This window comes from Aethalodelphis obliquidens, unplaced genomic scaffold (assembly GCF_003676395.1).
Source record: "Aethalodelphis obliquidens isolate GAN/ISIS:26980383/991018 unplaced genomic scaffold, ASM367639v1 scaffold36, whole genome shotgun sequence".
NCBI classification, from domain to species: domain Eukaryota; kingdom Metazoa; phylum Chordata; class Mammalia; order Artiodactyla; family Delphinidae; genus Aethalodelphis; species Aethalodelphis obliquidens.
The window spans coordinates 11,097,751-11,121,594 of NW_020837980.1; the positions used below are offsets into that span (position 1 = coordinate 11,097,751).

At 39.8% G+C, this 23,844-nt stretch overlaps 1 protein-coding gene across 1 annotated transcript; it reads left to right on the forward strand.

The window, feature by feature from the left end:
- Nucleotides 1-252: 252 nt before the first annotated feature.
- On the forward strand, nucleotides 253-22,261 carry LDHB (lactate dehydrogenase B). The gene is made up of 8 exons (XM_027129449.1): nucleotides 253-389; nucleotides 5,749-5,883; nucleotides 12,751-12,868; nucleotides 14,305-14,478; nucleotides 16,320-16,493; nucleotides 18,458-18,575; nucleotides 20,439-20,562; nucleotides 21,894-22,261. The coding sequence occupies exons 2-8, from the start codon at nucleotides 5,755-5,757 to the stop codon at nucleotides 22,059-22,061; spliced, it is 1,005 nt and encodes a 334-aa protein (XP_026985250.1). The 5' UTR covers nucleotides 253-389; nucleotides 5,749-5,754; the 3' UTR covers nucleotides 22,062-22,261.
- The last annotated feature ends 1,583 nt before the right edge of the window (nucleotides 22,262-23,844 follow it).

The following is a 23,844-nucleotide window of genomic DNA, read 5'->3' on the forward strand; positions in this document are numbered from 1 at the left end:
ATCCAAACAAGAGCGTGAGAGTCCGAAACGGTCAAAGGTGGTCAGGGTTTAGAAATAACGCAGCCTCTGTGTGGAAAAGTCTGTAAGCCGCCATGAGACTGGCTGAGAGGGAGCCCGCCTTAGCCGCCAGAAGGTGACCCTCTCAACTGGGCCGAGGGAGGGCGCGGGCACATTTGAGCCCTTGTCCTTGAAGGGCACTGAGCGAGCCAAGGGGAGGGGTGGGCGGGGCTCGGATTTCCAATCACAATAGAGGAAGCTCAGAGGCGGCCGAGGGGCGGGCCCCGCCTCCTCCTCCCTCCTTGCGGATCCTGCGCTGAAGGAGACGGACGCTGCTGACTTTGTCTTCTCCGTGCGACCCTTACCGCCGTCTCGAGAACTTTCTCTCCCCGGTAGGTTTCTGCTCGGGACCCTGAATCCTGGCTCTCGAGCAGACTGGGTGGGACGTGGAAGGGAATCCTTGTGTAGCAAGACTGGGGGAAGGACCAGGAAGGACATCTGCGCTCCTGGGCCTGTAGCCCTGAGCATCCGGACTCGGGTTGGGGCGGGGGCCGTGCCCTGGGCTAGGGGGCTGGGCGGAGGGGCTGCGACCGAGCCCCGGGCTTTGTCCGCCACGCTTCGGGGCTCGCCACCAGCCCGTGCTCCCCCGGGGGACAGACTTGTTGCATTTGCAGGTAATCCCGGGCCCTGCGTGTCCTTGATGTGTTCATGGCGGCCGCATCACCCGCGGTGCCTGCTGGCGGGAGCCCGGACATGTGCTTGAGGAGCTGGGGGAGGGAGAAGGGGCCAGTTGATCCGTTAGGCTGGCGGATCGTGAGCCTGGGGATTGGCGTCCATTACCACGGGAATGGAGAAATGCCCGGCTTTTCGGGGTTGAGGGTGAAGGACGATCTTGGCCCTGCCCTCTAGCCTCTCCCAGGCTGCGGCACACGCAGCCCTTCCCGGAGCGATGGGCCGGCTCGTTTCTGGCCTCTTTTCTTGGTGCTTTATTTGCCAGCTTTGGGTGTTGAGCGTGAGGAAGGCCTAGACTTTTTCGCCCTAGAGACCTTGTCCGGGGAGATCCGTAGTTGCTGCCTCCCCTTGTGACCTGCGCTCTGCTCTGCGGGCGACAAGAGGAAGAGGTGGCCCGTGGGTGGCCTGCACAGCCGCTGCAGCTGGGGCCTGCGGGGATAGGAGGAGGGGAAGAGCCGGCGCTTACTAGTGAAGGTATCGCACGGCAAAACTGGGCTCTTTAAAAGGTTAGTCTGGGGGCTTCCCTGGTGGCGCAGTGGTTGAGAGTCCGCTTGCCGATGCAGGGGACGTGGGTTCGTGCCCCGGTCCGGGAGGATCCCATATGCCGCGGAGCGGCTGGGCCCGTGAGCCGTGGCCGCTGAGCCTATTTTAAAAAAAAAAGGTTAGTCTGCAAAGTGGAGCTTTGTTGCTGAACTTAAAGCCCGGGTTCATTTCTAATGATTTATATCCACAGAAGGGGCAGGAGGGTGGGAAGGTAAAGGACCAAACACGAGGTAATTTTTACCCTGTTTAGCATTCTTTTCCCTTACAAGCCACCACTCTGGTCTTGAGGCAGTCCTGTGTATAACATAAAACATTTTCTTCTAATTTCTTACAACTCCTGTTAGAACCCCTGTTAAGAGGGGGAAAAACAAAATTAAATTGCTTTTTCTCTAGAAAGATCTGAGAGAAAATCTGTACTTCCTCAAGCTTCTACACTGTCATTTCTGAAATTCTCCAAATAGTTCAAAAGGTCTATCTGGACAACTAATCTGTATTTCTATAGCAGTCTTTCTGGAGTTTTGTTTTCCACTGCTTTACTGGATCCTCTGTATACCTAAAGGATCTTAAACAAACCAGCTAGTGAAAATAACATAATAAAGAAAATCTGTGCATATCTGTTCACCAAGAGAGGCGCATCCTTCTGATGCTGCGTAATATGCAGGACATGTGAATTTCATTGTTAAGGTCATCTATTTGTGGAGACAGTTGTACACCATTGTATATTTCTTTTTTCTCTAGCACCCAGGAGAAAACTGCAAATAGGCTTTGTAAAGGCAAAATAATCTTTGAGTTTAGTCCCTCACGTTTGGGGGAAGACAGTTTTTTGGGAAAAAAATAGCTATAGAATGAAATAGTTGTTAAAGTTATCTCCCAATCAAGTACTTTATTCCAACTTGGAGCCTTACCAACTCTTACTTAACATATACAATTACTAAACTAGGTTTTGTTACTTAGTCCTTTGCAGATGAGAAACAAAAAACGAGAGGGAAACAGGGGTACAGTTTGAAACAGGGACATTGTCCTCTAAGTTAACAGTTTAGCATTAAAAGTAAAAGGCAAACACAAAGACTATATAACGGGTTACAATTATAAATGATACCTAATTCTGAAGAAAGGGCTTTTTTATGATCTGTACCCTCTTTGTTTAAGAAAGCAGGTTGATACAATAAATTTTGCCTTTTTCAGTTATCCAGAACACTCAGCTGGTGGCACAGATGAAATTGGTGTTACTGTATAAATGTTTTCTAACAGTTTCCATTTTTTTAACTTTTCTTTTTTGGCTTTTTCTTAATGGCTGGAAAGAAACTCACTCAAAAGCTGATATTCTCCTAATGTGACCCCCTGAAAAAAAAAATTTAATGAGTACGCACCTTCCAATAAGCTTCCAAGGTGCACTAAAAGGAATTCAGAGTGATATTTTCTGCAGATTTTGCATAAACATTATTCGTCACTATTGGCACTGTATTTAAGCACACATAGTATGTCCAGTACACTGTGACAAATTTTAAGTGAGACTTCAATAGAAGAAGAAAATAGAAGACCCAATTGGTCCCTATCTTCTAAGAGTGATAATAACCACTGGTAGTAGAAATGATATTCATAACTGGCCATTCTTTTAGCCCAAGCTTAAATATGGGTTAATACTGGGCTCTAACTTAAATAGTTACAAATAAATACTTTATAGGGGTCATAGAAACAAATCCACTAATCTAAATATAAATATTATTCATGTTGTTTAGCCAGTAAATGAATGGCCACAAGACAAAATTGTTACAACTTTGTTAAATACTATTAGAAAAGCAAGCACAGGCTGAAGAGACGGACCCAAATTTAACGGGCTTCAAGGAGGTTTTTGTCTTGTTTTTTGTTAATGGGTTAACATGGTTGTTGTTTTTTTTTTAAACATCTTTATTGGAGTATAATTGCTTTACAACATTGTGTTAGTTTCTGCTGTATAACAAAGTGAATCAGCTGTATGTATACATATATCCCCATATCGCCTCTCTCTTGCATCTCTCTCCCTTCCTATCCCACCCCTTTAGGTCCTCACAAAGCATCGGAGCTGATCTCCCTGTGCTATGCGGCTGCTTCCCACTAGCTATCTATTTTACATTTGGTAGTGTATATATGTCCATGCCACTCTCTCATTTCGTCCCAGCTTACCCTTCCCCTTCCCTGTGTCCATTCTCTACATCTATGTCTTTATTCCTGTCCTGCCCCTAGGTTCTTCAGAATCTGTTTGGTTTTTTTGTTTGTTTGTTTTGTTTTTAGATTTCCATATATATGTTAGCATACGGTATTTGTTTTTCTCTTTCTGACGTAACTTCACTCTGTATGACAGACTCTAGGTCCATCCACCTCACTACAAATAACTCAATTTTGTTTCTTTTTATGGCTAAGTAATATTCCGTTGTATATATGTGCCACATCTTCTTTATCCATTCATCTGTCGATGGACACTTAGGTTGCTTCCATGTCCTGGCTATTGTAAATAGAGCTGCAATGAACATTGTGGTACATGACTCTTTTTGAGTTATGGTTTTCTCAGGGTATATGCCCAGTAGTGGGATTGCTGGGTTGTATGCTATTTTTAGTTTTTTAAGGAACCTCCATACTGTTCCCCATAGTGGCTGTATCAAATTACATTCCCACCAACAGTGCAAGAGGGTTCCCTTTTCTCCACATCCTCTCCAGCATTTATTGTTTGTAGATTTTTTGATGATGGCCATTCTGCCTGGTGTGAGGTGATACCTCATTGTAGTTTTGATTTGCATTTCTCTAATGATTAATGATGTTGAGTATCCTTTCATGTGTTTGTTGGCAATCTGTATATCTTCTTTGGAGAAATGTCTATTTAGGTCTTCTGCCCATTTTTCGATTGGGTTGTTTGGGGTTTTTTTTTATATTGACCTGCTTGTAAATTTTGGAGATTAATCCTTTGTCAGTTGCTTCATTTGCAAATCTTTTCTCCCATTCTGAGGGTTGTCTTTTCATCTTGTTTATGGTCTCCTTTGCTGTGCAAAACCTTTGAAGTTTCAGTAGGTCCCATTTGTTTATTTTTGTTTTTATTTCCATTTCTCTAGGAGGTGGGTAAAAAAGGATCTTGCTGTGATTTATGTCATAGAGTGTTCTGCCTATGTTTTCCTCTAAGAGTTTTATAGTGTCTGGCCTTACATTTATGTCTTTAATCCATTTTGAGTTTATTTTTGTGTATGTTGTTACAGAGTGTTCTAATTTCATCCTTTTACATGTGGCTGTCCAGTTTTCCCAGCACCGCTTATTGAAGAGGCTATCTCTTCTCCATTGTATATTCTTGCCTCCTTTATCAAAAATAAGGTGACCATATGTGTGTGGGTTTATCTCTGGGCTTTGTATCCTGTTCCATTGATCTATATTTCTGTTTTTTTTCCAGTACCTTCCTGTAGCTTTGTAGTATAGTCTGAAGTCCGGGAGCCTGATTCCTCCAGCTCCGTTTTTCTTTCTCAAGATCGCTTTGGCTATTTGGGGTCTTTTGTGTTTCCATACAAAGTGTGAATTTTTTTGTGCTAGCTCTGTGAAAAATGCCATTGGTAGTTTGATAGGGATTGCATTGAATCTGTAGATTGCTTTGGGTAGTATAGTCATTTTCACAATGTTGATTCTTCCAATCCAAGAACATGGTATGTCTCTCCATCTGTTTGTATCATCTTTAATTTCTTTCATCAGTGTCTTATAGTTTTCTGCATACAGGTCTTTTGTCTCCCTAGGTAGGTTTATTCCTAGGTATTTTATTCTTTTTGTTGCAGTGGTAAATGGGAGTGTTCCCTTAATTTCTCTTTCAGTTTTTTCATCATCAGTGTATAGGTATGCAAGAAATTTCTGTGCATTAATTTTGTATCTTGCTACTTTCCCAAATTCATTGATTAGCTCTAGTAGTTTTCTTGTAGCATCTTTAGGATTCTCTATGTAGAGTATCATGTCATCTGCAAACAGTGACAGCTTTATTTCTTCTTTTCCGATTTGGATTCCTTTTATTTTGTTTTCTTCTCTGATTGCTATGACTAAAACTTCCAAAACTATGTTGAATAATAGTGGTGAGAGTGGACAACCTTGTCTTGTTCCTGATCTTAGAGGAAATGGTTTCAGTTTTTCACCATTGAGAATGATTTTGGCTGTGGGTTTGTCATATATGGCCTTTATTATGTTGAGGTAAGTTCTCTCTATGCCTAGTTTCTTGAGGGTTTTTTATCATAAATGGGTGTTGAATTTTGTTGAAACCTTTTTCTTCATCTATTGAGATGATCACATGTTTTTTCTCCTTCAATTTGTTAATATGGTTGATCACATTGTTTTTTAAAAATATATTCTGTGCTCTAGAATACCATTATGCTCCTTTTAAAATGTATTTTAGTTCAAACTTGCAATAGTAACATTACAAATTCCCACACAGGTTTCTCATGTGGACACATGTATAATATTTTGATTATTTTCTTTCAGGGCACAATGGCAACTCTTAAGGAAAAACTGATCGCACCAGTTGCAGAAGAAGAGGCAACGGTCCCAAACAATAAGATCACTGTAGTGGGTGTTGGACAAGTTGGTATGGCGTGTGCCATTAGCATTCTGGGAAAGGTACGTACTTTCAAGAACACCATACATACTAATGAGAAACTACTGTATAGCACAGGGAACTCTACTCAGTGCTCTGTGGTGACCTAAATGGGAAGGAAATCCAAAAAAGAGGGTATATATGTATACGTATAGCTGATTCACTTTGCTGTACAGCAGAAACTAACACAACATTGTAAAGCAACTATACTCCAATAAAAATTAATTAAAAAACAAAAACAAAACAACACCATATGTGATAGATAATTTCAGCATGTGTATACAGTCTCTTTAGGTATCTGAGAATTTGATTGTATCTTCAAAAGATAAGTTGTAGGCATCGTGATACTTCACCTTTAAACACATTAGCATTTATTTCCTGAGAGAATGACATTCTTCCTATCTGACACAATAGAGTTACTGTGCTCAGGAAATTTAATACTGATAAAATGCTATTATCTAATATATAGTACCCACATTAAACGTTCTCCAACTATCAAAATCCTGCCTTTTCTCCCCTAATCCAAGATCATATTTTTATGTACTTGTCATGTCTCTTTCTTCTTCTTTAACCTGGAACGGAGCCATTCTTTGTCTGTCATGTCATTGATATGTTTGTAGAGTCCCCATTGGTTCTGTAGAATGCCCTTCAATTTATGTTGGTCTGATGTTTCCTTGTAATTGGGTTCAGGTTAGGTTTGGGAGGTGGGGTGGTGGCACGTCCTTCACAATGCATCACAATTTTGTCTCATGACTGGTGGTGCCCAAGAGTCCTCTGGTTGAAGTGGTAACTGTCAGATTTCTCCACTGCAAAGGTCCCTTAACCCTCTATAGTTAATAAATAATCTGCACAGTCGCTTTTTGAGGTCATGGAAAGATCCTGTTACTCCCCTCAGACCCCCACCCAGTCATTTTATTTTGAAATGATTTCAAATTTACAGAAAAATTTGCAAGACTATAAAAAAAAATAAAACTTCCATATTCACTTCACCCATGTTTACCAATTCTTAACATATTTGTGTGTGTAGGTGTGGGTGCACACACGTGCACACACATGTATGGACTTTTTTCTGAACCATTAGAGAATAAATGCAAATGTGCCCTTCCTTTCCTTCTGTCTGTCAGAGTACATTTCCTCAAGATAGCATCAGATTTCACACTGACAACATGCTACGAGCACCCTCTACTCCTCCAGATTATATTTTCCCCAGATACCTCCATAGACTTTTAGTTTGCTTCCTGTATTCTTACTTACCTCGTTGAATTGATCCTTGTTCTTTCTGAAGGCTGTCTTAAATGTTTTTTAGGGGAACCCCTCCCCTAAATGCTGCCTGGCCTTCAGTAGAGCACACTGTCCATTTGTATTGTATGTAAAGACTGCTTGAATAACTCCTAGCCAATCGTATTTCTATCTACAAAATTTAACTTCTAAAGCAACAAATGCTGAATCTTCACTGAGGAAAAAGTCATCAAAGAAATCAACTAAAATATGTAGTGCACACCAATGAAAGTTTTATTCTTTGGCATTTTTTTTCTTGCTAGTTTTCATTGGCTGGGTTGCCCTGATTTAGGAGAGCTGCTTCCCAAATTACAGGAATTTTAAATAATCACAATTTAGTGTTCATCCTTCATACCAGTAAAAATGAAAAGTATTCCAGCTTACCTTTCTTTTAAAATACGTACCATGTTTGAAGTGCTTTGGCTAAAATGCTTCATTTTAAACAACAATCTCAAGAAACGGGAACTGTTCATATCCTGTTTCCAGATGAGGTAACTGTGGCTTCATTACATTAAGTGGCCTGCCTATTGTCACACAGCTGGTAATGGTAGAGCTGTATTTTGAGCCCAGGACTCTGAACGCTTAACCGTAGTGACTCTGCAGTTTCTTTTCATTCTATGCTAGTATTGGGGCAATTAAAGACGTGTATTTTCATTTTAATTGAAGTATAGTTGATTTACAGTGTTGTGTTAGTTTCAAGTGTACAGCAAAGTGATTATTCAGATATATCTTTTTCAGATTCTTTTCCATTATAGGTTATTACAAAGTATTGAGTATAGTTCCCTGTATAATACAGTAGGTCCTTGTTTACCTATTTTATGTATAGTAGTGTGTATATGTTAATCCCAAGCTCCTATTTTATCTCTCCCATCCCCCCAGACATAAATGTATTACTAAAACACTAGCTAAAGATTTTTCATTCCTCCTGCTAATCTCAGAATTTGGATTTTCAGGAAACTATATCTGAGCTGTCATGATTCTATAAGGAGTACCTCGCTGATTGTTTTAAGTGTAAATCTAAAATCCTCTTGGGTGAATAATTTAGTTGAGACTCTCCTCTTTGCAGTTATATAATACTTTGGCCCAATCCTAGTGATCAAGAGAACAGACTGGGCCCCTAACACCAGTAGGAATCTTCCCATTGAGCTGCTGTGAAGGAAGGACTGCCTTGTTGAAAGACCATTTTATTACTCAGAAGTGTTTAAATCTTCTTTTAATGGGGAAGAATTAGAGTCAAAGTTGTTATGACTCTTTGGTAAGGATTATAAACCCCACTGGTTCAATAAGAAAGGGAACTAACAGTGCTATTGTGTCAGGTGTCTGCATGTTACCTTATTCCTCTAGAAAAGTTCTAGGAGATATTGTCATCTCTATATTACTATTGGAAAAGGACAAACTCAGAAAGATTAAGCCCCTTGATTAAGATCTCAGAGATCCTAAGTGCCGGATCCAGTCTCTGAGTCCATCACCAGTGTGCTTTGCAGAGGACACACACTGCTTTGGCCCAGAAAGTGAACAAAGCTGAGGCACCAGGGACAGAGGTTGAGAAGGCCCACGCCTTAACCGGGCCCGTGGAGGCAGCTGAGGCTCCCGAGTACAACGTCCACCATCACAAAGACACCGGCATTCTCTGCTTCTCTTGCACACTCTCCCCTGCCTCATTGCCAACATGGAAACCATCGTGAGCTTTTATAAAAATAGCTTCCCTGCTTGGAACTTTCTGATAGTGTAACAGTGCACGTCAGCTACACGCATACATAATACGCAATGAGGCGTCAAGGCTCTTTCCCTGCCTGTCTCTCAGAGCAAGGCGGGGTGCACACCTCCGGGGGGCGCCATTCAGAGGGTCAGGAGCGCCTTTCCGGTGCAGTGTGGTGGTGCTGTCTCTGACTTTTCATCTCTTACCTTCTGCCCTCTTTCTTCAAAACACCAAGCTCATGGCTGCTTAAACCCTTTCAGTACTTGATTTCCCTTCCCCTGGAATGACTGCTCTAGACCATCAGAGTTCACTCCCTCCCATCATTCACGTCACGCTTTTGTGGGCGGGCCTTCCCTGACTGTCCAGTACCAAGTAAGTGTCCTTCCCTTCCCTTTAACTTCACCCTGCCTTGCCCTGTTTATAGCACTTCCATTATCAGAGTCATCTTAAACTGTATGCTTCACTCCTGTTCCCTTCCTGGTACATTCCATGAGGGCAAGCACTCTGCCAGATTTGTTCATGACTGTATTCCTCATTCGTAGAATAATGCCTGGCACATTCAGTAGTAAATATGTATTAAATAAATGGATATTCCCGCTATTACGAAGAAACTGCACTTACAGCTGGTCAGATTTTGATCATAGCTTTTCCTTTTTCATGGCTTCTTCTGCCACCCCTACCAATCACAAGCTCTGTGTTTTGGCTGCGAAGATCCCATCATGTTGTCAAGGTCATACAGAGGTTCCATGCAGTTATTCCATCCTTACCCTCTGTGCAGCTGTTTTTGGTTTGAGTGTCTGTTCTTGATTCAGTCAACTGTAGCCACATTCTTGTGGTACAAACCCAGCATAAGGAGACTCTTAGAAGGAGCAATGTAATTACATACTGCAAAGTAGTTTTTGCCGTGCAAGACTTGGCCTAAAAGTGAGACTTAATTAGAATTTGGTGTCTGTACAAGAATAGACAGGTTAATGTAACAGACTCAAAGCCCAGAAACAGGACCAAAGAGTATTTAATGAAAAGTGGCAATTCCAGAGCAGAAGAAAAACAAATCATTGAATAAATGGTGTTTGTCCACTTAGCTAATTATTTGGGAAAAGTTATACCTTTTCCTCCCACAAAATGTCATGCAAGCTAAACACTTGAATACAAAAATGCAGCCATCAAATATTAAGCCACTGGCAGCAGTAATTTACCAGCTAAGAGGGCCAAGAGGTAGATGATGGCTGTGTCTTGTCCACATGGAGCTTTAGATTAAGAGACAATTTTTGTAGTATGTTAAACAAGGTTCCAGCAGCAATGTTCTTGGCTTCTAACTGATCTCGTTCCTTAATAAGGTACTGCTTTTGCGATGAATCTAACCCTTGATGTATCAAACATTTTAAAGTATATTTGCAGCGTAAGTGGAATATGCGTATGGCTGATATACACTATGTGAATGCAGAAGGAGATGTCTTTAAGCCAAAGTGTCAGTACTTAGTCACACATCTTCTATTTGCCTGCCTCCCACTGGGAGGATATTTAGTCCCAGATGCAGCTAAATTCAGCGCTGCAATTATTTTCTCAAAGTGTTGGATCTCTTCCTTCCTTGCCAGCTGACTATGTACTTCGCAGACAGTTCTCTACCCACAGAAACAAAACACAGGATCTGAGATCCTGTGACATCCTTTTCCACTTAAGCCCCAAATTGTTGTGCCCTGTTGACTTTCACAGCACCCATGTGATGCTCCCAAAATAAGAGTGGCATTCCTGGTGCTCAGGACCTTGACGGGACGGTTACTACATGCTCTTGTATGGTTTTAGGGCTTCCAAAACACAAATGAGGGTTTTGCGTGGTCTTGTCAGAGGCTGCAGAGGAACGAAACCATTTTTAAAGTGTTGAAACATGAGTTGAAGTGAAAATGGGTGAACATTAATGCCAGTCTTTGACATACATGGAAATGAGAAAATATTTACCAAGTAACCCCCACCCAGCTCATAAAAGGGTCATTTCAGAAGCTTGCAAGCGAATCACTTGCTTGGAACTAAGAACACATTCAGTCACAGGGAGGCTTGAGTCTCAGGGAAACCCTCACAAGCAGGCCTACTGCGGCTCACTGCTTGAGGCCAGCTGCCGCTGGACTTCTAGAAACGGGACAGTGTTCATTCCTTGGCTCCTGTGGAGAGTGGAACCTGCTTTGTTGGCATCTTAGCCTGGTCAAGTTTTCTTAATGGCTGCCTCACCTCTCTTTGCTTCTCCCTCTGCTGCTCAATGCCTTACTGACCCCTCCAGTTCCACCCTGGATTATTCTATCGTAGCCTTCAAAGTGCTTCCTGAACCCCAGTTACTTAACGCTTTTTTCCCATCAACACCCTTTACCCTTTACCTAGCTGATCTCACTATCCTTCAAAGAGGTATTTGCACTGTTAAGGGTCATATATCATATTAAGCTAATTATTTTGCTAACACCCCGGTTTTTTGCTAAAACCAGTAAAGGCCACGACTCGGGTGATGTTTCAATGGGAAGGATAACTACTTTTTAAGGAGTTTGTAAATTATGAGTTTTCACAAGACAGCCAACTTTAAAAGCTGAAAGGTTATTGAGATGCAATTAGATTGACACCCTCCCCCCTTCATTTTTCTGAGAAGAAAAGGTTGACTTGCTGAAGAATGGACATGATTATTGATTTACGGTTTTTCTTGGGTTGGGTGGCACAGGTGACGGTTGGAATAGAAAACAAGAGAACTCTGAGACTGGGCAAGTTTGGGTTGGTCATGCATCGAGAACTTACTAGCCCTGGACCCCTGTGTCCATGACTCCTTCCTTTCCCCACCAGGATATTCGAGTTGGTCAGAGCCAACCTGAGGATTCCCAGCTTCAACCAGGGCTTCAAAGCCAGCTCTAAAGTGAACTCAACCTCTTGATGGTTTGAAACTAAATCTGCCCTCTCAAAAACCCCTCCAAACTGGGGGGTGACCTTTGGGATGGACACACTGCCCAAGGCTGTTTCTAGGTCTTTGTCTCTTTTCCACCACCATCCCCCATGAATATGAAAACTTGTGTACCCTGAGGCCACTGTTGAGCCCCGCTGGTTTCATGTCTGCAGATTCTTTTTTTTTTTTTTTACATCTTTATTGGGGTATAATTGCTTTACAATGGTGTGTTAGTTTCTGCTTTATAACAAAGTGAATCAGTTACACATGTACATATGTTCCCGTATCTCTTCCCTCTTGCGTCTCCCTCCCTCCCACCCCTCCAGGCGGTCACAAAGCACCGAGCTGATCTCCCTGTGCTATGCTGCTGCTTCCCACTAGCTATCTACCTTATGTTTGGTAGTGTATATATGTCCATGCCTCTCTCTCGCTTTGTCACAGCTTACCCTTCTCCCGCGCCATATCCTCAAGTCCGTTCTCTAGTAGGTCTGTGTCTTTATTCCTGTCTTACCCCTAAAAACAAAAATAAACAAATGGGACCTAATGAAACTTCAAAGCTTTTGCACAGCAAAGGAAACCATAAATAAGACCAAAAGATAACTCTCAGAATGGGAGAAAATATTTGCAAATGAAGCAACTGACAGAGGATTAATCTCCAAAATTTATAAGCAGCTCATGCAGCTCAATAACAAAAAAACAAACAACCCAATCCAAACATGTCTGCAGATTCTTAAAGCAATTTGTATCATGCTCATCGAATGCCAGTTGGGTACCAGAAGGTGAAATTCTGAAAAATTGGAATCTTAATTATTAATAGTTTGTTATTTAAGACATTTTATCATGAAATTGTTTAAAGAGCACACCTAACTCCATGGTAAAATTCTTGTCTAGGTTTTTAGACATTGGTTACTTTGCCATTTCAACAGTCTCTGGCTTGTACCGGCAGCTGAGGTATCCTAGAGCGGCTTCCCGTCCTAACAGCTGTTTTTGTGTTTGTAGTCTCTGACTGATGAGCTTGCTCTTGTGGATGTTTTGGAAGATAAACTCAAAGGAGAAATGATGGACCTGCAGCATGGGAGCTTATTCCTTCAGACACCAAAAATTGTGGCAGACAAAGGTAGTCTCATTTCATGCCCAAAGTGATCAAATAATAAATTGATATCCTCACTCCTTTATAGAAGATCTGTTTTCCCATCCTGGTGAATCTAGTGTTGGTAGTGTCTCCTTTCCTTCTGGGTCCAATTCATCCTCAAAAACAAACATAATTGTTACCTCTGTAGTCCCTCTCCCACTGCCTTCCACACATTTGGTACATATAACATTTTAGGAAATTGGATCCTAATGCTTGTTTACACATACCTGAGAACGGGGATGTTTTAGATCTGAAACAAATATTGCACAAGGTAATTTGAGTGCCTTGAAGAAACTAACTAAATTCATATTCTAGCCATCTTTGTCCTGCATTAATGGATTTATGCTGTGACACTGTCACCACAACACAGCTGTGCCTACAGATGTAGAAATGTGGGCCCAAAATAATTCCTAACAATACTGCTAATAATAGCTGTTATTCATTGAAGTATTAGCATTTTGGGTATGCTAATGTGAAACTTTGCGTATCTCATCTTCACAGCAACCCTATGAGAGATGGATACTATTACCTCCATTTTATGGAAGAGGAAGCTGATAAAGTATTAGTAACTGAAAAGTCACATAGGGACATGGTTTGAATCATCCATAGCTATTGAGTCTAATGACCACATCAAATCAAAATGTCTATAATTTGGGAAAGGGTGCACTTCCTTGAAGAAAAAATAAAATATTTTCTAGAGAAACTCACTGCTAAAAATGAACAAGCTTCTTGGGCTTCCCTGGTGGCACAGTGGTTGGGAGTCCACCTGCCGATGCGGGGGACACGGGTTCGTGCCCCGGTCCGGGAGGATACCGCGTGCCGCGGAGCGGCTGGGCCCGTGAGCCATGGCCGCTGAGCCTGTGTGTCCGGAGCCTGTGCTCCGCAACGGGAGAGGCCACAGCAGTGAGAGGCCCGCGTACCGCAAAAAAAAAAAAAAATGAATAAGCTTCTTTAAAATATTGAGTGTTAGAAATTAAATTTTAGCCAAGAACACTGGAGTGCCGTCCTTCCCTTCATAGATTGAATTAACATTACAAGCCTGCAGTTACCTTTAAATTGCTTTTTTGTTGGAGGGCTGCCTGTTGAACTTTGGACTCACTGTGTTTATGCTTTGTATTATTACTGACAGTATAATCTTCTCTAAAGCCAATAGCATTTTGCATTTGTTAGCCAGAAACATAATTTAGGGCCATGCTTACTTCCCGGGTCCATTTCCTGAGCCAGTGTTATGGTTGGAATGTTTCCACATCACTCAAGGAGGAAGAAGCCACAGAACATTGGTGTTGCAACTCAACACCTTATACAGAAAATGTAATTCTCACGTACATTCTGGGAGCTTATGTATAGATTCCTAGAGCATATTATACAACATGTTTTGATGAAGAGTTGTATGTAAAGTACTTTTTTCCCTCTCCTTCAAGATTACTCTGTGACCGCCAATTCCAAGATCGTGGTGGTAACTGCAGGAGTTCGCCAGCAAGAGGGAGAAAGTCGTCTGAATCTGGTGCAGAGGAATGTTAATGTCTTCAAGTTTATCATTCCTCAGATCGTCAAGTACAGTCCTGACTGCATCATAATTGTGGTTTCTAACCCAGGTATTACTATAATGCCTTAAGGTTCAGTTCTGTTAAATTCAACATTTTGGATTTTTTTTTTTTAACTTAAAGTCTGTTCTGGCGTCTGCTGGCAGGAACAATTCACGTGTCTTCTGTTTTTGGCCACAAAAGAGTGGTGTTTGCAAAACCAATGACACCGTCCCAGGCCACATGCTTAAGAATGTGAGAAGAGTTTTATATAAAGCAATTTCATCTGCTTGTTTTATCTGGCTTTTAAACTTTTCTATCAAGATTATCCTGGGATGCATAATGAAGCATTTGAATGTGACTCCGATTTGGGTGAAATATTTTAGCATATTTGACCTTCTGTTTTCCAGAAAATGCTTTTTAGTCTTCTTATTTATTTCTAAAATTCTTGAAAATTGAGTTGATTGAATTTGAAGAGTTTAAGAAAGCCATTAATTAGTCTCGGTTTAAAGATAGAAATAGACTGTATTGATGGACAAATACATGCTTAACATCAAATGTTGTAACTTGAAAACTTCTGGTTAGAAAGAATTGCATTTTTTCAACCCAAACAGTCAAAATTCACTCTCTGTTTCACACTTCTTTTGCCTACACTTTGCCATCAAGCTTACTATTTACTGGTGAGCACAGCAGATACAGTGATAAAATGGTAAAGCTACTAATTATCTCTGACTTCACATTGAGAAAAATTGTGAATAAGAGCCAAGAAAATCCTTATAATTTATGGGGGGTTTGTTGTTGTTTGTTTGCTTGTTTTAGCCGCACCGTGTGGCTGATGGGATCTTGGTCCCAGACCAGGGATTGAACCCCGGCCCTCAGCAATGAAAGCACAGAGTCCTAACCATTGGACCGCCATGGAATTCCCTAATTTATGGGATATTGAGAGCTGGGAGCCAGCAAGACCAGACATTACTTTAGTATTATTCTCTGTAATCCTGGATTAAGAATTTCCTAAATAGTTCAACCTTGCCTCTAAAACTTCTCATAAATGGAGGGTGGCGGATAGATGTGGAACATGAATGACAAACAGGAGACGCAGATGAACTTGTGCCACATCCTGTGCTTAAGGCAGACAGTATTAGCTGGTTATACAGCTTTTCCAGGTATAGCTTCAAAGTCTTAACCCTCCAGGGAGTCACTCCTACTGAGTCAAAGTTGCCAAGGAAGAGTTTATAATATCCAGGCCAAAGTGACCTTAAAATATCTCAGCCGGTGTCTATATGTGAGAGTGGAGGTGGAGACTTGCCCTCCTTGTAAGTGCTGTGATCCCCTCTAGCCCAGCAGGTTTTAGCTTTGCAGTCTCTGTGCCACACAAGAATAAAGGCTGTGTCATAGAATTCCTTTCAATAAATAGTAGAAAATGTTAATACCCTGTATTATCACAGCTGTTTACTGAATAGTATCTTGTTCCCAGGGAAATTTATAGCAGCATGCCTTGGTAGTTTAGTAACTGATAGCTTTTGGTTTCTGATGACAGTTGTTATAATCATGGAATGTTAGCATTGGAAGAAACTTAAGTGATGAACTAACTCAACCCTTTTTCTTTCCATATATAGTAAATTAATCTGCAAGGCTCTTATTATTCTTGTTTCAAGTAATAATGTAAATAAAAACTGCAATATTGCATTTCCCATGTTTTACAATCTCTCTTACTATAAAACTTAAGTTTTTTCCCTGTCTTTCTAACTCCCATTATCTCTCATAATGAAAAGTCAAGTATTTACATCTTTCTGGCCACATCTTATTTGGAGGATGGGGCAGTGTGAAAGGAGTAAACCAGGGAACCCATTAATTGACATAGCAGTTGAAATCAGTTCTGATGTACTTACATATATTATTTTTTAAATTGTTAGTGGACATTCTCACATATGTTACCTGGAAACTAAGTGGATTACCCAAGCACCGTGTGATTGGAAGTGGATGTAATCTGGATTCTGCTAGATTTCGCTATCTTATGGCTGAAAAACTTGGCATTCATCCCAGCAGCTGCCACGGATGGATTTTGGGAGAACATGGCGACTCAAGTGGTAAAAAAAAAAGGACAATATTTACTGTGTACTTATGTGGTGTTCTTGCCATTCTGACTGTTTTGTTTGTTTTTACATTATATTTTCTATATTTTCACGTACTTCACATTACTAATAAGTAATTGTGGGAGGTTACTTTGATACTGACTAGGTAAATATCTGATTCCTCATCAACTTTTTGCCTGCTAAGTTTAGTATCCACTTATGATTCTTGCCTAAATAAATTATGATGGTTGTCAAACATGATATTCTAATTCCATCATTTCATCTTAAACATTGAATTTTATACATTGAATAGGCTTATGGTGTAAAACTGTCATAATCCAAAACATAATGATAATCTTTGTTTTACTAAATTCAGTTTTGCCCAATATGCAAGGGGCTATTTTCTCCCTAAAAGGTTAAGGTGTAAATTTTCCTTTGAATTTAGTGAGAGTTAGTACTGTGATTTTGGTAGAGTTTACTTTGGCACTGAAAGAATTTGGTCTTAAAATTATTGCATTGGTGCTTTCTTATATGATGATGCTGACTTGTTTTTTTCTGACACATTGTACCACTTCATTCAAGAGTTTCTCATGTCCAACGATTTTCCTGAATTTATATGCTATATAAAGTAGTACAATGTCTGGTGTACAGTAAAAACTCAGTGCTAGTTATCACAGTTGCTAGAAACACAGATCTGGAAGTGACCTTACATGTTGAAGATCCTTTAGCTGGCTAGTGGCATAACTGTAGCTAGAATCATGTCTTCCGATTCCTGTCCAATGTTTTATTTACTCATTACTGTGTCATTTTTTCCAAAACATCTCCCCCCCCATTTCCGTATTGATCTATACTGTGTACATAAAATGAAAGAGAATTAAACTATGCTCACTTAGGCATGATTATGTAGATTTCATAGTCTTCAACAAAAACCAGGAAAATGCTGTAGTTTTCTCAACAGTTACCCTGAATTAGCAAACGTTGTGGACTGAAACATGGTCTTGTTTGGCCATGGGCAGCTTTGCCCTTCACAGTTGGTTCTGGCCTTTACCCCAGGGCTCTGCTCTTATTTTCTGAATCTAAGTGTTTTCCTTCAAAGCTTCCTAAGGAACACATGCTTATTTTTCAAGGTCCGGTTCAAACGCATATTTTTTGTAGCGCTTTCTGACATTTGATTTTCCCCTACATTAAGTAGACCCTTATTTATGTTTTATTACACTTTCTTCATCCCTCTGTAAGAACATATCCCATTGCTTTAGTGTCCTTTACTAACTGTTTCTCCTAGTAAATTCTCAACTTGTCGATGGTACAGAGCATATTTTAATCCATCTTTATATGCCTTTTGGCTGGGCAAGAGGTGTTCAGAATAGGTAACGGGGTGTTTTGGTGCGTCAAAGCCTCCAAAAGATATAGTCAATGATAACACCTTTGTCTGCTCTGCCTTTGGGGGCATTCTTGGAAGGAAATATTTGGTGCAGTTAAGACCAGAGCAATTCATTGTGGTTACATGGAGTTTCTTTCCAGAAATGGACTGAACTTAGAGCATGATAAGAGAAAATTAGACGACACTTGGGTCTTTTCCAAGAATTCTTTTGTTTTTTACTTCACTCTAGGAATAAAGGAGGCTTATATTTGAAAAATACGCAGGCAAAAAGTTAAGAATTCCTCAAACCCAAAGTTTAGAATAGTCCCAAACTAGAATCCCTTAGGAGTTCACAAACCTAGGGAAAGGCAAGAATTTCATAATGTCTGTAGGCTTTACCCAGCAATTCTGTTTGCGCCCAAACGGTTGAAAGTTAAAAGGTCAGATTTGAGGGCAAATGTCAGCCTTTGCAGGGAAGTATGTTGAAGTCAGTTGTCACTGGAGCAGTAAGTGGGTAACTTGCAACAGGGGTGAAATCTGAACTAAGAGAAGAAAAGATTTTTTAAAAATAAGGTCAGAGATAGATAAAATGTTTGTGTATTTATTTTTTCCCCCGCAGTGGCTGTGTGGAGTGGGGTGAATGTGGCAGGTGTTTCTCTCCAGGAACTGAATCCAGAAATGGGAACGGACGATGATAGTGAAAATTGGAAGGAAGTGCACAAGATGGTGGTTGAAAGGTACGTAGGAGGGAGCTTGATTTAAGACAATCAGTATCATGTTAGACAAAATTGTGAACGCTTCCCATGGCTGCCTGTTCAGATAAACTTAAAAGTTTTTTGTTTGTTTGTTTTTTGTTCTTGCTTTTTTTCCTGTTTTTCTTTTTTTAAATTACTCTTTGTTTTGGGTGGGTGGTTTTTTCTTTTTATTATTTTTTCTTTCTTTCTATTTTTTCTGTTATATTTTTCTTTCTATTTTTTCTTATCTTTTAGATAAACTCAATATATAATAGTAACTATGCAGCTATTATCTTCTGAAACAGGCAAGACTAACTTATACTGGCCAAATTTGCTATGCTGGTCCCCCTAGGGAAAGCAAATATTTTTCTAGAGAAATTCTATTGTAGAAGTAACAGGAGTGGGACATGGAATTAACAAGTGAGAAAGGCTTTCAAAATACCTACTGTTGACACATAAGTTTGGCTTATTTAGAAAAGTAAACCTAGACACTATTAGTGTCATAATTGCGTTAAATAATACTTACTGATTGATTGCTGATAGTGTTTAAGCTGTGCTGTATTAATCTTTCCACACCCAACCAAGGATGTCCTCCTCTCCCTCTTTGAAACTGCCTTTTGTTACTAACTGTCTTCTCTTTCTATGACCTTCATGTTTATCCTAAAATAAGGTGTCATTTTGGACCAGAGTAAAGAATGTGGGCTTAGATTGAAATTCTAGCACTGACACTAACTAACTGTATAGTCTTGGGAAGCCATTTAACCCTTAAGCTGAATCTCAGTTTTCTCCTCTGTAAAGTCATAAGGTATTTAAGTTATTGTAAAAATTGAGTTAAATCACACATACTTATCATTGATAAGCATTCAAGAAACATTAGCTTCTATTTTCAGAGAATTGTTGTTGTAAGACTAACTGATATCTCAAATATGGAATCATTTTGTTTAGTTCAACTTTATTTTATTTTTGGCTGTGTTGGGTCTTCGTTGCTGTGCGCAGGCTTTCTCTGGTTGCGGTGAGCGGGGGCTACTCTTCGTTGCGGTGTGCAGGCTTCTCGCTGTGGTGGCTTCTCTTGTTGCGGAGCTCGGGCTCTAGGCTCGCGGGCTTCAGTAGCTGTGGCTTGTGGGCTGTAGAGCGCACGCTCAGTAGTTGTGGCTCATGGGCTCTAGAGCGCAGGCTCAGTAGTTGCGGCACACGGGCTTAGTTGCTCCGCGGCATATGGGATCTTCCTGGACCAGGGCTTGAACCCATGTCCCCTGCATTGGCAAGTGGATTCTTAACCACTGCGCCACCAGGGAAGTCCAACCCTTTATTTTATAAACGAGAAAACTAGGGCTCACCCAGGTAATATAACTTGCCCAAGTTCTTTTAATTGGTGATAGATTGCATTAAATCCCAATTTTTTAATACCCAGTTTTTAGGTGACAATGGTTAGTGGCCTCAAATGGACCTGAAAATCAAAGTATATTTTGTCCTTTGAATGTGAAGGTTCTTTTACTTTCATTGTTCCCTGATTTCATTAATATCTTTGGAAATATTGATGTTTATGAATAAGAAGATTGGTTGGAAAATGTACATTTTACCTCTGTGACTTTATAGTCATTTATACAATAAACTACTTAAATTTGTCAAAGCATTTACATAGCACCTACCATGAAGTTTTAAAATTTTAAACATTTTACATATATATTAACCCATTTAACAAACTTATGAAGTAGATACCATTGTTATCCTTATTTTACAGAAGCAGACACCTGAGACAGGTAGATTAAATAATTTACTCAAGACTACACAGTTAGGAGACAGCAGGAGTCAAACCCAAAGAGTCTGGTGTCAATTATCTCTTTTATGAATTTTTTTTTTCCTTAGTGCCTATGAAGTCATCAAGCTAAAAGGATACACCAACTGGGCTATTGGATTAAGTGTGGCTGATCTTATTGAATCTATGTTGAAAAATCTATCCAGGATTCACCCAGTGTCAACAATGGTGAAGGTAAACTGTTATAAAATATTATGATTTCTAGTCGAGTATTCTATATGTAGATTCATTTTAAGAAGGATGAGATAATGTCTCAGTCCACAGTTATTTTTTCATCTCAAAGTTTTATGGAAACCTTTCTCCTTTCCAACAGAAGTTTAGGACAATAAGAGCAAAAATTTATACAGATATTGAATGCATTTTTACATTTCTCCCTTGTATGATGTGGCAAATTAAATATTAACTCTGAATCTTATTCAGCATATTCTCAGATGATCATATGAATAAGTTTAATAGTTTCATTTCAAGTTGGTGTATTAAACTATAGATTGGCTTTGATGTATGTAGCATTTGATACCTTAACAAATTTAGTTTAATTCAAAAGCTATGGAACAGTTAAGTAGAAATTGATTATTTTTAAATGAAACTAAAATTGTATTAAAACATTGTCTAAGATAGTGGACTTATTTTCTACAAGTCAACAGCAGGGGTGAAAATGTAAGGGGGGAACTGCAGTAGATTCAAAGAAACTAAGAGGTAAATATAGAACTGTTGGGGGGGTGGAACACAGTGTCAGATGTTTTGGGGGTTTTGTTGTTGTTTTGGGGGTTTTTTTTGATACTATGGCAAAGAAAATTAAAAGCAAGTATGGCAAGAATTGGATAATTGCTGAGTCTTAGAGTGCATATATATAGGAGTTTGTTTATTCCCTACACTTTGGTATATATACAAAAACTTTCGAAGTTAATTTAAAAAAATATTAAACTGACTTGATTAATATACTAAAATAATTTAATTAATTATGTAGTTAAATTGACCCTCTGAGTAATTGACTTAATACAAACCGGTAAAGTGTTTTGGGAATTGTATGATTTTTTTTCAGCAACTCTTGGGTGTTGCGAGAATCTTGCCTTTGAGTGGCATCCAGCTACTTTCCTGGACCTTGTAGGTTGGCTACTACCTGAAATTCTCTCCATAACTAAAGAATTTTAAGAAACTTAAAATTTCATGAAAAGAAGCCCAGTGAGAACCACATTTGAATGTGATTTGAATTTGAAGACATAATCAAATTCTATTAAAGTGTATTGAAGCAGAGAGGTATCAGTAAGTTCAATAAAGTACATAAAATTCTAGTTTTATCATAGTGTGTATTTGTATATTCTATGTATAAAATCTAATTAGAAACACAAGTATTAGGGATATATAGGCCTGTAAGTGATAAAAACTAAAGAATGAGTTTATGCTTATCAAATTTCCTGCAGTTCTTCCTGTTCGAACTCAGTACCTGTGATCATTCTTACCTGTGGTTTCATTTCCTCATCTCATTGCTTTTCTTGTTGTGGCAGGGGATGTATGGCATTGAGAATGAAGTCTTCTTGAGCCTTCCGTGTATCCTGAATGCTCGGGGGTTAACCAGTGTTATCAGCCAGAAGCTGAAGGATGATGAGGTCGCGCAACTCAAGAAAAGTGCAGACACCCTCTGGGACATCCAGAAGGACCTAAAGGACCTGTGACTTGTGGCTGCTAGGCTGTAGAAACTTAAAACTACAGTGTGATTAACCACGAGCCTTTAGTTTTCATCCCTGTACATGGAGCACAGTCTGCTCTTATCTTCCAAAGTATGTGAATCTGGGCTCCCAGAATCAAAGCCCAAGCTTGGTTTAATGCTTGCAAGATGAGTCCTTGAACAAATAAAATTAACTATCGTAGTGTGCTTCTGTCTCTGGAATTCCTTCTTTAATGGTTTCTGAAAGATTTCAGTCTGTTTTTTCAAATAATTCTTCCCCCCCCATATCATAAATTTCCCTAAATTCTGTCATCTACATTCCATCTTCTTCTTTTGCCAAACAGCACTACAATTCTTTGTCACAACATGTACTATGATTTTGTTGTTGTCCTGAGAATGTGGTTACCATTTTTTTTTGAGGACTTTATTTTTTGGGGAGCAGGTTTAGTTTCACAGCCAAATTGAGAGGAAGATACAGAGATTTCCCATAACACTTGCTTCCATACATGCATAGTCTCCCGTTACCGACATCACTCACTGGAGTGGTATGTTTGTTACAGTCAGTGAACCAGCATTGACACGACATCATCCAAAGCCCGTCATCTGCTTTACAGTTCACTCTTGGTGTTGTGCATTCTATGGGCTTGTGCATTCTATGGGCCTTACAATTTTAAGGTTACCACCACTGAAGAAAGAACTAGAACCAATGGATGACATTTACAAGGAAGTCCATTTTATTTCTCTAAAAGGAAGAACCTCTAAAACAGCTTACTAAAGTAGGGATTAACTTTGTTAGAGTTGGTTCTATTTGATAATGAAGAAAAATGAAAGTTTGGACTGAATTATCCAGATCCAGGCTACTGGGATACAGCATAATGGGGGGTTAAGAGCGGGACTTATAGCCGACTTACTTTAACAAAGAGTTTCTACTTTACATGTAATATCTGAGGGTCAGTTTTTTAGATAGTGTTAAAAACATGGACTTTGTTATCACGTAAACCTGGGTTTCATTGATTAACTGCAATTTGGGGCAAGTTACGTACTTAACCACTCGTAAGCCTCAATTTTCTTAACCTATGAAGTAGTGGTAATAATGGTACCTCTTCAATATGGTGTATGAATTAAATGAGAACATGTAAAACTCAGCACAATGCTTGGTTCTAATAGTAAGCAAGTAGTGCTTACTGTTCTAAGTGATTTACATATATATTAACTCATCTAAGTCATCCTAACTATAAGGAAGTGTTTCTCCACCTTGGCAGTATTATTTGGGGCTGGAATATTCTGTACTGTGGGGACTGCATGGTGCATCATGGGATGTTTGGTAGCATCCCTAACATCTACCCACTAGATGCCTGTCACACCCCTCTCCCCAGTTGTGTCAACCCCAAAATGCGTCCTGGGGAGCAAAATCACCCCTGGTTGAGAATCACTGCTCTAAAGTATTTGAATCCTCACTTTACAGATGAAACTGAAACACACAGAGGTCACACAGCTACTAAGTAGCAGATTTGGGGTTCAACCCAAGCATTGTAGCTCCTTAACCTGCGCTCTGAAGCACAGTGTGCTGCTATTGCTGTAAATATTAGTTATCGTTACATTTCTGTATCTTTAGCATTTATAAAATAATATCAAAATCATTCTCATTTAATGCTCCAGCATATTGTGAGGATATTATTATTGTATTACAGAAAGGCAGACTAAACCAGAGGTCATAAATATGTTTCTCAGGTCACATTTCCAAAATGACTCAATCTTACCCACTGCACAGCACAGAGAACTATACTCAA

What these genes read in the sequence shown, in the direction of transcription:
- LDHB (XM_027129449.1), top strand. Translation starts at nt 5,755, where the DNA reads ATGGCAACTCTTAAGGAAAAACTGATCGCACCAGTTGCAGAAGAAGAG. An exon ending in AAAAATTGTGGCAGACAAAG is followed by an intron (nt 12,869 to 14,304) that starts GTAGTCTCATTT and finishes CTCTCCTTCAAG; the next exon opens with ATTACTCTGTGACCGCCAAT. An exon ending in CAGTGTCAACAATGGTGAAG is followed by an intron (nt 20,563 to 21,893) that starts GTAAACTGTTAT and finishes TTGTTGTGGCAG; the next exon opens with GGGATGTATGGCATTGAGAA.